Genomic DNA, 13,496 nt, shown 5'->3' with positions numbered 1-13,496 from the left:
CGACCTACCTGAAGATACAAAGGATGATCATAGCGGCCGTCAGGGCAAAGAGGGACAAACTGTGCCCGATGGTGTAAATGGTCTTCACTGCTGCGAAGAACTCTCTCTGAGGGGGGCGGGGGGGAGAAAGAAGCATTCAGATCAATCACAGTGTCCTCCATTGTGCTGACACTAACAGAGGAACGGCAAGGCGCCTGCTTCCCATTCCCCCAGTCTGAGGGTTGCTCCAAGATCAGGAACGGAGTTAGGTTTGGACACAGAAAAAGTACGTACAGAAGGAGGCCATTCGGGCCACCTGGTCTGTGCTGTTCGCAATACAATAGAGCCATTCGGCCTCGTCCCACTTTTCAACTCTTGGCCTCGTCGGGTACCTTCAATTCCAAGTACTCCTCTCGAGAGTGTTGAGGGTTTCTGCCCCCTCTCTTATTTCAGACTCCCACTCGCCCTGGCTGGAAAGTTACTCCTCAACTCTCTTCGAATCCCCCCCCCCGGATACTTTAAATCTGTAACCACCCTCTGTGGCCCCCCCCTGATTATTGACCTATCTGCTGAGGGAAATAGATTCTCCCTATCCACTCTATCTCGGCCCCCTCATCATTTTACACGCCTCAATTTAATCTCCCCTCAGCCTTCTGTGTTCCAAAGGAAACTACCCCAGCCTATCCGATCTTTCCTCCCAGGTAAACGTTCCCAGCCCTGGCCGCATCCCGTTCCACAGGGCGTCGATAGAGTTCTGTGTACCATTCTGGCCTCCTTATTTAGGGAAACATGCAAATGTGTTAGATACAGTTCAGGGGAGGTTCATTCGACTAACACCTGGGATGAGTGGGTTATCCTATGTGAGAAGGCGATAGAGATTGTAATAAATAATAATAATAACCTTTTATAGTCACAAGTATGAAGTTACTGTGAAAAGCCCCTAGTCGCCACATTCCAGCGCCTGTTCGAGTAAGCTGGTACGGGAATTGAACCCGGGCTGCTGGCCTTGTTCATAGAATTTACAGTGCTGAAGGAGGCCATTTGGCCCGTCGAGTCTGCACTGGCCCTTGGAAAGACTACCCTACACCGCCACCCTATCCCCGTAACCCAGTAACCCCACTTAACCTTTTTTGGACACTTAGGGCAATTTAGCACGGCCAATCCACCTAACCCGCACATCTTTGGACTGTGGGAGGAAACCAGAGCACCCGGAGGAAACCCACGCAGACACGGGGAGAACGTGCAGACTCCGCACAGACAGTGATCCAAGCCAGGAATCGAACCTGGGACCCTGGAGCTGTGAAGCAACTGTGCTAACCACCTTGCTGCACACAAACCAGCTGACTAGCCCACTGAGCTAAACCAGCCCTCCAGCCTATTCTTGGGGATCAAGGGAATAAGATATAATCTTATTGAAACGTACAGAATCCTGAAAAGACTCGGCAGGCTGGATGCTGAGAGGATCTATCCCTTGTGGAAGAAACTGGAACTAGGAGACATGGCTTAAAAATAAGGGGTCTCCCATTTAAGATGGAGATGAGAAGGAATCTCTTCGCTCAGAGGTGTGCTGATGTCCCTGTGAGCAATATTGTAGATGGCTGGTGGTGCGACCTCCAACCAGCAGGTGGCGGCGATACAGACCCACCGTGCGGTCTCGAGAGAGGGGTCATGTGACAAGGCACTCAGATATAAGTGCGGGCACATTGGGTGATTGGCAGATGGTTATAAGTTGTACGTGGGGGTAGTTTCAGGGCAGTACAAAGAGACTCCATGATAACCTGCTCTGTAACAGGTCATTATTTTACCATGTGTGATTCAATAAAGATCCTGGTTTGGACAAGTCACAAGTCATTTGGTAGATTCCTTGCTAGACATCAAACACCGAATTCAACAAGAGGGTTGTGGATCTTTGGAACTCTCTTCCCAGAGAGCGGTGGAGACAGGGCCAATGACTAATTTGAAGGCAGAGGGATATAGATTCCTGACCAACAAGGGAGTCAAAGGTTATTGCTGGGGGTAGACGGGAATGTGTAGTTGAGACCACAATCAGATCAGCCACAATCTTATTCGATGGCGTAGCAGGCTTGAAGGGCCGAGTGGCCTTCTCCAGCTCCTAATTTGTATGTTTGTAAATCTCCTCGATTCCCTTCCACGTGCAATCAGACTTCCTGTATTGTGGTGACCAGAGCTGTATGAAGTACTCTCGCTGTGGTCTCTCTAGTGTGGTATGTTGTGTTATGCTTCTTCATGTAGCATAAGCTGCTTCCTTGATGTATACTCTGACAAAGGAAGGTTCAGACTTGGAGATAGGTTTAACACATTTATTGACAGTTAACAATTCTCCTACTTGAGTTCGACTCTCCTGCTAATCTTGCTATAGTAACTCAGTCTAACTAACCAGTCTGCTCTAAGCCATGCGGTGGGTGTGATGCTTCCAGATCTGCCCCTGTCTGTCTGAGTGTCGCCTATGGAAAGAGGAAGAGCATGTGTGCCCTGTCCTTTAATATGGGTAGCCCCCTTGTGGTAGTGTCACCTCTGGGTGTGTCTTGCCTGCCCATTGGTCGTGTCCTATCTTACTGACATATTGGTTGAATGTCTGCATGTCATGATGTCTCTGGTGCTCCCTCTAGTGTTTATTTCGTCCGAGTCTATCTACATTAACCCCTACAGTGACGCATATCACCACATGGTACACAGTGCTCGCATAACCTCCCTCTATATCCTGTGTCTCAGCCAGTTAAGTATCCCATATGCCTTACACCTGATCTACCAATGCTGCTTCCTTCAGGGATCTGGGGACATGTCCTCTGTTCCTCTACAATTCTCATTCTCCTATCTCTCATCCTTCCCAGATGCATTGCCTCATTCATGCTTTTCCAGATTGAATTTCGCATTCTATTTTTCTATCCACCTTACCAGCCCACCGATACCTTCCAATAATTTGTCCATTGCTGAGGTTGGACTGACTGCTCAGCCTTTAATTCCTTGTTCAACAACTGCATAATATTAGCCGGGGCGGGCTGGCGTAGTGGTATTGCCCCTGGACTGGTAATCCACTGACACAGGTTAGCACTGTTGCCTCACAGCGCCCGGGTTCAAATCCGGCCTCTGGTGACTGTCTGTGTGGAGTCTGCACGCTCTCCCTGTGCCTGCATGGGTTTCCTCCGGGTGCTCCGGTTTCCTCCCACAATACAATGATGCGCAGGTTGGGTGGAGTTACGGAGATAGGGCAGGGGAAGTGGGCCTATTAGAGTGCTCTTTCAGAGGTTCGGAGCAGGGTCGATGGGCCGAATGGCCTCCTCCTGCACTGTAGGGATTCTATGGTAATACTCCGCGGTTCACTAATGTCCTTCAGGGAAGGAAATCTGCCGTCCTTACCCGGTCTGGCCTACATGTGACTCCAGACCCACAGCAATACGATTAACTCAGAACTGCCCTCTGAAATGGCCGAGAAAACCACCCAGTTCAAGGATAATTAGGGATGGGCAACAAATGATGGCCTTGTAGGTGACACCAATATTCCAGCAGTGAATTTTAAAAAGAAGCAGCCACCTTTTACCAGCTGGAAAAGATATTTGCCGCACGCTCTTTGAACATTTTCATATATTAGTCATAAAAATATTGGTGAATTCTTTACGACCAAACAGGAGGCTGGAGGCGGCAGGTCACGTGATGAAACCTCCAGGAAAATGGCAACCACAAGTTGGCAACCCAAATGCACATGCATAAGGAAGTTTCCCTAGCTCTTGAACTGGAGGTGCTATTATGTATAATATCAATTCAGCAATCACTGTTAAAATGGTTGAGAACCTTTGCACAGCAGACAGCCTGTTGGGCGGCACGGTAGCACAGTGGTTAGCACTGTTGCTTCACAGCACCAGGGACCCGGGTTCGATTCCCGGCTTGGGCCACTGTCTGTGCGGAGTCTGTACGTTCCCCCCCTGTCTGCCTGGATTTCCTCCGGGTGCTCCGGTTTCCTCCCACAAGTCCCGAAAGACATGCTTCTTAGGTGGATTGGACATTCTGAATTCCCCCTCCGTGTACCTGAACAGGCACCGGAATGTGGCGACTAGGGGATTTTCACAGTAACTTCATTGCAGTGTTAATGTAAGCCTGTTTGTGACAATGATAAAGATTATTATTATTGGAGTTGCCAGTTGAGCACAGTGGAAGAATTATTTATGTCCTCTCTGAACACTTTTTGCCACGGGAACATTCTGGATCCAAACTACTTCTTTGTTAAAGGGATCAGCAAAATTGTGTGTGCAGTTGTTCGAAGGTGTGTCTGGCTTGCTAATTCATAAACACATAAAACTTGACATATATTCAACACTGAGCGCAAATGATCTCCAGTGAGCTGGCTGGAGAAACGTCCGTCACTGCAGTAAATCGTTTAACAAGCGCAATTAAAAAAACTCAGCCGGCAGTTTCATTTCATTTTATTGTCTTGCCTGTGAAAAATCTCTTGCCTCTGGAGGTGAGGCTTTCGCTGATCGGAGTAGGCCCGGATTTTACCCGCCTCCTCTCTCTCCTTGCTGGCCCCCGGAGAATCTTATTGTTCTTTATCTTGAAGCATTGAAAATGGAATTAGATTGTTATCAGAAAAAAAGGAGGAAAGCGCAGGGCTATCGGCGGTGGTGTGTGTGTGTGAGTATGTGTGTGTGTGTGGAGGCGGGGCAGGGGGCGGGGGGGAGGCTGAATGGCCTCATTCTGCGATGTAACAATTTTGTGATTTTGCTGAAGTGACTAACAGGTTAACGGTGTCGACGTGAGAAATATCAGCGCAGACAGAGACCTTTCCGCCCACTGCACCCATTCTGGCTCTGAAGGAGATGATGACTTGGTTCCATTTCCCTTTGACGCTGTTTTGGATTTTGCTTCAGCCACTATTTATAATCAGGAATTTCATATCGTGTCAATCTTTTACACCGGTCTAATTTACTCCGAGCCTCTCCCTTCGTCCGTATACCCCTGCATGCTTCACCCGATGCCGGTGTTTATGTCGTTACACTGTGTACCTTGTGTTGCCCTATTATGTATTTTCTTTGCTTTTCTTTTCTTGTCATGTACTTAATGATCTGTTGAGCTGAAAAATACTTTTCACTGTACCTCGGTACACATGACAATAAATCCAATCCAATCATAGAGGGTAGACGTACATAAAAAGCAGGAGGGTAGCCAGGGAAAGGGTTGGCCCACTGAAGGATAGGCAAGGGAATCTATGTGTGGAGCCAGAGGAAATGGGCGAGGTACTAAATGGATACTTTGCATCAGTATTCACCAAAGAGAAGGAATTGGTAGATGTTGAGTCTGGAGAAGGGTGTGTAGATAGCCTGGGTCACATTGAGATCCAAAAAGACGAGGTGTTGGGCGTCTTGAAAAATATTAAGGTAGATAAGTCCCCAGGGCCTGATGGGATCTACCCCAGAATACTGAAGGAGGCTAGAGAGGAAATTGCCGAGGCCTTGACAGAAATCTTTGGATCATTACTGTCTTCAGGTGATGTCCTGGAGGACTGGAGAATAGCCAATGTTGTTCCTCTGTTTAAGAAGGGTAGCAAGGATAATCCAGGGAACTACAGGCCGGTGAGCCTTACGTCAGTGGTAGGGAAATTACTGGAGAGAATTCTTCGAGGCAAGATCTACTCCCATTTGGAAGCAAATGGACGTATTAGTGAGAGGCAGCATGGTTTTGTGAAGGGGAGGTCGTGTCTCACTAACTTGATAGAGTTTTTCGAAGAGGTCACAAAGATGATTGATGCAGGTAGGGCAGCGGATGTTCTCTATATGGACTTCAGTAAGGCCTTTGACAAGGTCCCTCATGGCAGACTGGTACAAAAGGGGAGGTCACATGGGATCAGGGGTGAGCTGGCAAGGTGGATACAGAACTGGCTAGGTCATAGAAGGCAGAGAGTAGCAATGGAAGGATGCTTTTCTAATTGGAGGACTGAGACTAGTGGTGTTCCGCAGGGATCAGTGCTAGGACCTTTGCTGTTTGTAGTATATATAAATGATTTGGAGGAAAATGTAACTGGTCTGATTAGTAAGTTTGCAGACGACACAAAGGTTGGTGGAATTGCGGATAACCATGAGGGCTGTCAGAGGATACAGCAGGATTTTGTTTGGAGACTTGGGCGGAGAGATGGCAGATGGAGTTTAATCCGGACAAATGTGAGGTAATGCATTTTGGAAGGTCTAATGCAGGTAGGGAATATACAGTGAATGGTAGAACCCTCAAGAGTATTGAAAGTCAGAGAGATCTAGTTGTACAGGTCCACACGGCACTGAAAGTGGCAACACAGGTGGAGAAGGTAGTCAAGAAGGCATACGGCATGCTTGCCTTCAATGCTTGGCCGGGGCATTGAGTATAAGAATTGGCAAGTCATGTTGCAGCTGTATAGAACCTTAGTTAGGCCACCCTTGGAGTATAGTGTTCAATTCTGGTCGCCACACTACCAGAAGGATGTGGAGGCTTTAGAGAGGGTGCAGAAGAGATTTACCAGAATGTTGCCTGATATGGAGGGCATTAGCTATGAGGAGCGGTTGAATAAACTCGGTGTGTTCTCACTGGAACGACGGAGGTTGAGGGGCGACCTGATAGAGGTCTACAAAATTATGAGGGGCATAGACAGAGTGGATAGTCAGAGGCTTTTCCCCAGGGTAGAGGGTTCAATTACTAGGGGGCATAGGTTTAAGGTGTGAGAGGCAAGGTTTAGAGTAGATGTACGAGGCCAGTTTTTTTTACACAGAGGGTAGTGGGTGCCTGGAACTCGCTGCCGGAGGAGGTGGTGGAAGCAGGGACAATAGTGACATTTAAGGGGCATCTTGACAAATACATGAATGCTATGGGAATAGAGGGATACGGACCAGGAATTGTAGAAGATTGTAGTTTAGTCGGGCAGGATGGTCGGCACGGGCTTGGAGGGCCGAAGGGCCTGTTCCTGTGCTGTACATTTCTTTGTTCTTTGTTCAATCCAATCTTGAATCCTAATTCTCTAGTTACTCACTGGCTGACCGACGATGGAGGAATTAAATATCTCCTTTAAGGAGCAGACGCTTTTTTTTAGGGAGGCGGCCACCTTGCCCTCCGAGCCTGCCCCACCACTCAATAAGATTTGATTGTGGTCTCAGCTCCATTTTCCTGTCTGGCCGCCATAACCCGCGACTCCTTTGCCTCACAAAAATCTGACTAACTCTGCCTGGGGTAAACTCAAAGACCCAGCCTCCGCTGCTCTCTGGCGGAGAGAATTCCACACACCAGCGACCTTTTGGGAGAGAGGATTTCTCCTCATCTCTGTCATAAAAGGGAGGCCTCGTACATTTAAAATGTTCCTCTTGTTTTCGCTTCCCCCACAAGTGGAACCATCCTGTGGCTATTCACCCTGTCAAGTCCCCTCAGGATATTGTCTGTTTCAATAATATCACCTCTCATTCTTCTGAACTCCAGTGGATATTGGCCTCCTTCACCTTCTCGGCCTACTTGTGCTGTGCCGCCTCACGAGAGGAGCCATTTCTTGTGCGCGAGGTTAGACCCTCCGGAGTAATAATTGGTCATCCTGCAGTCTGTTTAATGGAGGGACGTTCTGCTCTTGAATGATGTTCAGGCCACAACAGGCAGCCACCTGAACCTGCCGTAAAGTCCCCAGGAGGCGCGACCCGCGAGCCTATATCCCTTGTTTTAGAACCCTTCCGAAAAATCTGACCAAGCTTTGTGGAGCGGGATTCCTTTTGTAGAAACCTTCCTGGTGGGGGGTAGGGCCTAGTAAGCGGCCTTCAGCAGGGAAGTGAAATAATTAAACCTTGGAGCCAGGAGCTGTTGCTGGCTTTGCAGAATGCCAAACGCGTGGCCCGTGAGGAACAATCGCACCTCTTTAACCTGCGATTATCGCTCTCTCCATCTGGACCTGTAAAGACTTAATTACCTCGCATTCAAAGTATCGTCTTGCATCATTGGCTTTGTCTGTATATGCTGTGTTTGTGTAACCCACCTCTTCACTCACCTGAGGAAGGAGCTGCGCTCCGAAAGCTAGTGATTCCAAGTTACTGTGAGAAGCCCCTAGTCGCCACATTCCAGCGCCTGTTCGGGGAGGCTGATACGGGAATTGAACCCCCGCTGCTGGCCTTGTTCTGCACTACAAGCCAGCTGTTTAGCCCGCTGTGCTAAACCAGCCCCTATCCACCCTAATCCACCCAATCTGTGCCCCTCCTAATCTTATACACCTCTATCAGGTCCCTTCTCAACCTTCGCTGCTCCAAGGAAAACAGACCCAGTCTACCCAGTCTCTCTTCATAGCTAAAACTCTCCAGCCCAGGCAGCATCCTGGTACATCTCCTCTGCACCCTCTCCAGTGCTATCACATCCTGCCCATAATGTGGTGACCAGAACTGCAGACAGTGCTCCAGCTGTGTCCTCTCTGAGGCCTTAAGCAAGGAGCCAGCGGCAAGATCTGGCAGCTCATGATTGAGATGAGGCCCGAAAGGCACCACATTTGGGCTCTCAATTCTTCCCCCCCCATGGGAGCAGTTTCTCTCCACGTTTCTCCGTCTGCACTCCCCATGATTTTGAGCACCTGCACCAGATCCTCCTTCGTCTCCCGAGCACAACAGTCCCCCGTTCTCCAGTCTGCCAACATCACTAAAATCCCCGCCCTCTGGAACCATTCTCGTCACTCTGCTCTGCCCCCTGCCTGATGCCTTCACACACTCTTCCTGCGGTGTGGTGCCCAGAGGTGGTCGCGATAATCCAGCTGAGGCTGTTAGCACAATGGGAGGCTGTTCGGCCCATCGCGTCTGCACCAGCTCTCCGAATGAGCGTCCTGACTGTACGCCATTCCCCTGCCTTTCCCCTGTACCCCCGCACATTGTTTCCAATCATCTGATGCCCTCTCCGATTGAACCTGCCTCCACCACACTTCCAGGCCGTGCATTCCAGACCCCGACCACTTGCTTTGCGAAAAACATTTGCCTCGGTTTATAAAGCCCAGGATCCCAAATGCGTTGTTAGTCACTTTCCCAACCTGTCCTGCCACCTTCAATTATTTGTTCGTAGACCACAAGTGCCTTTGCTATTTTTACATAATAATAATCTTTATTGTCACAAGTAGGCTTACATTAACACTGCAATGAAGTTGGTGAAAATCCCCTCGTCGCCACATTCCGGCGCCTGTTCGGGTACACAGAGGGAGAATTCAGAATGTCCAAATTACCTAACAGCACGTCTTTCGGGACTTGTGGGAGGAAACCGGAGCACCCGGAGGAAACCCACGCAGACACGGGGAGAACGTGCCGACTCCGCACGGACAGTGACCCAAGCCGGGAATCGAATCCGGGACCCTGGCGCTGAGAAGCAACAGTGCTAAATGTGGCCAAAACTTCTGTTCTAGAAATGAGCCCCAGTGCTTGGCTTGCATTTTTGATGGTTAAACTCACCCGATTCATTGAATGGAGGGCCCCAACACTTTTCCTGATGACTGTTGCCAGGTGGGTCTGCACTCACTGTCAGCCATTTTAAATTACGCATGTGTCGCTCGCTGAGCTTACGGGAGCACGTATTCATAGAAGTTACGGTGCAGAAGGAGGCCATTTGGCCCATCAAGTCTGCACCAGCCCTTGGAAAGAGCACCCCACTTAAGCCAACGCCTCCACCCTATCCCCGTCACCCCACCTAACCTTTTTTCGACACTAAGGGCAATTTATCATGACCAATCCACCTAACCCGCACATCTTTGGACCCTGGAGCTGTGAATCAACTGTGCTACCCACTGTGCTCCCGTGCTGCCCCGTGTTTGAAGGATAGCAACAAGAAACTGACAAACCTCCTCGTTGGATGCCATGCTGTTATTGTATGCGCAGGCCACGAAATAGGGGAGGGTGAGATCGGCCCAGCCTTGGCTTGTACACCTCCGGCTGACGTTGGCTGCAAGGCAAACATTTTGTGTTTATTCATAATTTTGGACTGGATTGTATCTCAATGATTTGCATTCAACATAGCAAAACCTCTTAAGATGCTTCACAGGACAGTAATAAGACAAATGGTTTGACAAGGTCAAGTCCCAGATGACCATAGGCTGCTTTCCCCTTTGAGGGGGCGAGCTGACTGGTGGCGATTTAACCTGGGGGTCACCACACCTCAGGCGAGGGGCAGGGTTGAGTAGGCAGGGCCTTCATGAATAACCTCAGTCCGTACGGGAATTGAACCCGCGCTGCTGGCCTCGCTCTGCATCACGAACCAGCCGTCTAGCCCACTGAGCGAAACCTGGGTTTAACCCCCGATCTGAAAGATGGTACATCTGACAGCACCCCTCAGTACGGCGCAGGGAGCATCAGCTTTAATTCTGTGCTTAAACCTCAGGAGCGAGACTTGAACTATAGCCTTCTGGTTCTGGAGCTGATCCATGGTTGACATGGCAGCAACTCCCGTTAGGAAAACACAAACAACTCGTACAAAGGTTCAACATCAAACCAGTGATGTTGGTTAATGCTTGATTGGTAGTGAAAAGCCATTATAGCTACAACGTACATAATTAAAAACCTTCTCCCGGGTGTATGTGTTGGTAACCTTTAAATGTAAACTCTCCAAAAATTCTGATCTCATTCTGCCTCACTTGATACGGACACACTCTGCAAAGCTTGGTGTTCCCTCCGAACGAATATTTAAATAGGTGTACAATTGTTGGCAATCATGTTGCAAGTACCATTATGTGGTACCCTTGGAGTCCTGAGGGTGGATACTATCATCTACAAGGCATAAGTCAGGAGTGTGATGGAATACTCTCCACTTGCCTGGATGAGTGCAGCTCCAACAACACTCAAGAAGCTCAACACCATCCAGGGCAAAGCAGCCCCGCTTGATTGTTCCCCCTTCCACAAACAATTCAAACCCTCCACCACCGACGAACAGCGGCAGCCGTGAGTACCATCCACAAGGTGCACTGCAGCAACTCACCAAAGTTCCTTAGGCAGCACCTTCCAAATCCACGACCACTGCCATCTAGAAGGACAAGAGCAGCAGATACCTGGGAACCCCACCACCTGGAGGTTCCCCTCCAAGTCAATCACCACCCCGACTTGGAAACATATCAGCTGTTCCTTCACTGTCGCTGGGGCAACATCCTGGAATTCCCTCCCCAACAGCACAGTGGGTGTTCCTGCACCTCACTGTAGGCGGCTCAAGAAGGCAGCTCTCCACCACCTTCTCGAGGGCAACTAGGGACGGGTAATAAATACTGGACTAGCCAGAGACTCTCACAGCCTAGGAATGAAAAAGTAAGTCAACATGGTGCCTTAGTGTGGAACTGGCCTTGTGGATCAGCTGACTGTTATAGAGAATGGTTTCCATGACGCAAGGCCCAGTCCCAAAATCAGTTTAATGCCAGGGCAGCCATGTTGAAAAGTCACATGCACAGAATCCATTTTTCTCCTTGGACAGCTGCGAAAATCAAACAAAAACGGTAACAGGAGGATCCAAATTTAAGATATTCCCATCCCCCCAAAATTAAATGTTCTGCTCGGTTCTGATCAGGAATTCTCTGGTTCAAAACACTGTTGAAGCAGGGCAAAAAATCAAAACGTGTCGAGGCGCCACTGAGACACCGGGTTGTGCTTGGGGTGTCCTCCAGGGCGAGGGGCAGGAGAGGACGGGGAGGGTCCCTCTGAGAGGTCAAAGTGCACTTAGTCACCCTTTAGTTGGATAGGAGTACAGGAAATAGGGGCAGAGAGTAGACCACTCGGCCCACCGGTCCTGCCCCACCATTCAATACTATCATGAATGATCGTGGTCTTCAGCTCCATTTTCCCGCCCGCTCCCCGTATCCCTTAATTCCCCAAGAGACCAAAAATCTGTCTATTCCAATATATTCAACGATGGAGCGATCCTCGGGGAAGGAGAATTCCAGAGATTCACAACCCTTTGAGTGAAGGGATTTCTCCTCATCTCAGTCCTAAATGATCGACCCCCGATCCCGAGACTGTGCCCCAGTGTTTTAGATTCCCCGGCCAATGGAAACAATCTCCCGCCGTCCGCCCTACCCCCATCCTAATCATGTAGATTGGCGATGAGACCCTATCCCAGTCTTCGGAATCCAGCTCCAACCACCAGCTATGTGAGATTACGCGAGGGATGCAAAAGACCGCGAGAGTCACAGCTTACCTTCAGCGCTCAGGAAAATGGGTGGCAACAGCGGACAGGGCCTCACCACGGTCTCCCCAGCCCGCGTGGCAGGCCAGCAGGTGATGTTGTCCCACATTACTTGGCATCCTGCAAACGGAAACAAACATTTAAAAAATAAATCAGACACCAAAACGGTAAGCTTTGAAATAATCGATCCTGAAACATTGGGCGTCAAACCATTGAGATATTAAACTCCATTCTGCAGGGAGGCCTTAATCCTCGCGTACCCAGTTGAAAAGTTGATCGGCAGTTTGCCGACTTGAAACCTGGCGGCCCTGCAGCAATTTAATGCTGGGGGTGGCCTACTCGACCAGAGAGGGACGCCCCGTAGAGATAGGAGTTTCCACCTACACCTCGAGCTGCCAACCAATCAGCCGGCAGTCCCAGCAGCGCAGGAAGCAAGTAGTGGCCACTGCTGGGACTACAGGCAGTTGTAAAAGGAAAATATGTCTCCTGGGCTTAAAGATAAATCTGGGGATTTTGGTTCGGGAGGGATCAGGAACACGAGGGCGGGATTCTCCCAACCCTGGGCCGGGCCGGAGAATCCCCGCGACCGGGCCACGCCGCCCCGACACCGGTACGCGATTCTCCGCAGAGCGGATAATCGGCACCATAGGCGCTGGAATGGTTGGAGTGCCGCCAATCGCGGGCTGCTCTATGCGGCCCCCCTCTGTGATTCTCTGGCCCAGATGGGCCGAGCGGCCGTAAGAAAAAAAACGAGTCCCGCCGGCTGGACCTCGGCGTTGAAGGGTTGGGTGGCAGCCTGTGGGCTGGGGGGAGGAGGGGGGGGGGGGCTCCGATGTGGCCTGGCCCGCGGTTGGGGCCCACCGATCGGCGGGCCGGCCTCTGTGGCTGGGGACCTCCTTTCCTACGCGCCGGCCCCTGTAGCCCTGCGCCATGTCGCGCGGGGCTGGCGCGCTGAAGGCCACTGCGCATGCGCGCGTTGGCGTCGGTGCCACTGCGCATGCGCGGATCCCTCGGCGCACAGCTTGCGCCGGGATCGGCAGCTGGAGCGGCGCGAACCGTGTAGGGGCCAGAATTAGTCCTGGCAGCGGCCCGTTCACGCCGTCATAAAACGCGACGGCATTTATGACGGCGTGGGCATGGGAGGGGAAGGAGAGGGATGAGGGACCGGGGTAGGCGAGGAGGCGGGGAATGCTGCGCCCAACAGTCATGGGGAGAAGAAGTGCATCCCACCCTTCCTTCCTGCCTTTAGCTGGTGTTGTCAAAGCTGGTGGACTAATCCCTTCCATTCCGCCTTACTGACCACCACCAGCATGTATTACTGAATCAGAGGCAGAATGGGGTTTTAAGTGTCCATTATTTGGTTAGTTAAGGAACTGAATAGG

At 50.4% G+C, this 13,496-nt stretch overlaps 1 protein-coding gene across 1 annotated transcript in view; it reads right to left on the bottom strand.

The window, feature by feature from the left end:
• The window catches only part of LOC140424738 (vasoactive intestinal polypeptide receptor-like), an 86,781-nt gene that overhangs the window by 47,410 nt on the left and 25,875 nt on the right, over positions 1 to 13,496 (bottom strand). Inside the window, exons 3-5 of the mRNA XM_072508086.1 lie at positions 12,127 to 12,234; positions 9,794 to 9,894; positions 9 to 106 (exon numbers count right to left, since the gene is read on the bottom strand). Coding sequence (XP_072364187.1) covers positions 9 to 106; positions 9,794 to 9,894; positions 12,127 to 12,234 — 307 coding nt within the window. The remainder of the gene's footprint in view (positions 1 to 8; positions 107 to 9,793; positions 9,895 to 12,126; positions 12,235 to 13,496) is intronic.

This window comes from Scyliorhinus torazame, chromosome 6 (assembly GCF_047496885.1).
Source record: "Scyliorhinus torazame isolate Kashiwa2021f chromosome 6, sScyTor2.1, whole genome shotgun sequence".
Lineage (NCBI taxonomy): Eukaryota > Metazoa > Chordata > Chondrichthyes > Carcharhiniformes > Scyliorhinidae > Scyliorhinus > Scyliorhinus torazame.
The sequence above is the reverse complement of the archived record's forward strand: the minus strand, read 5'-3'. Positions and strand labels throughout refer to the sequence as shown.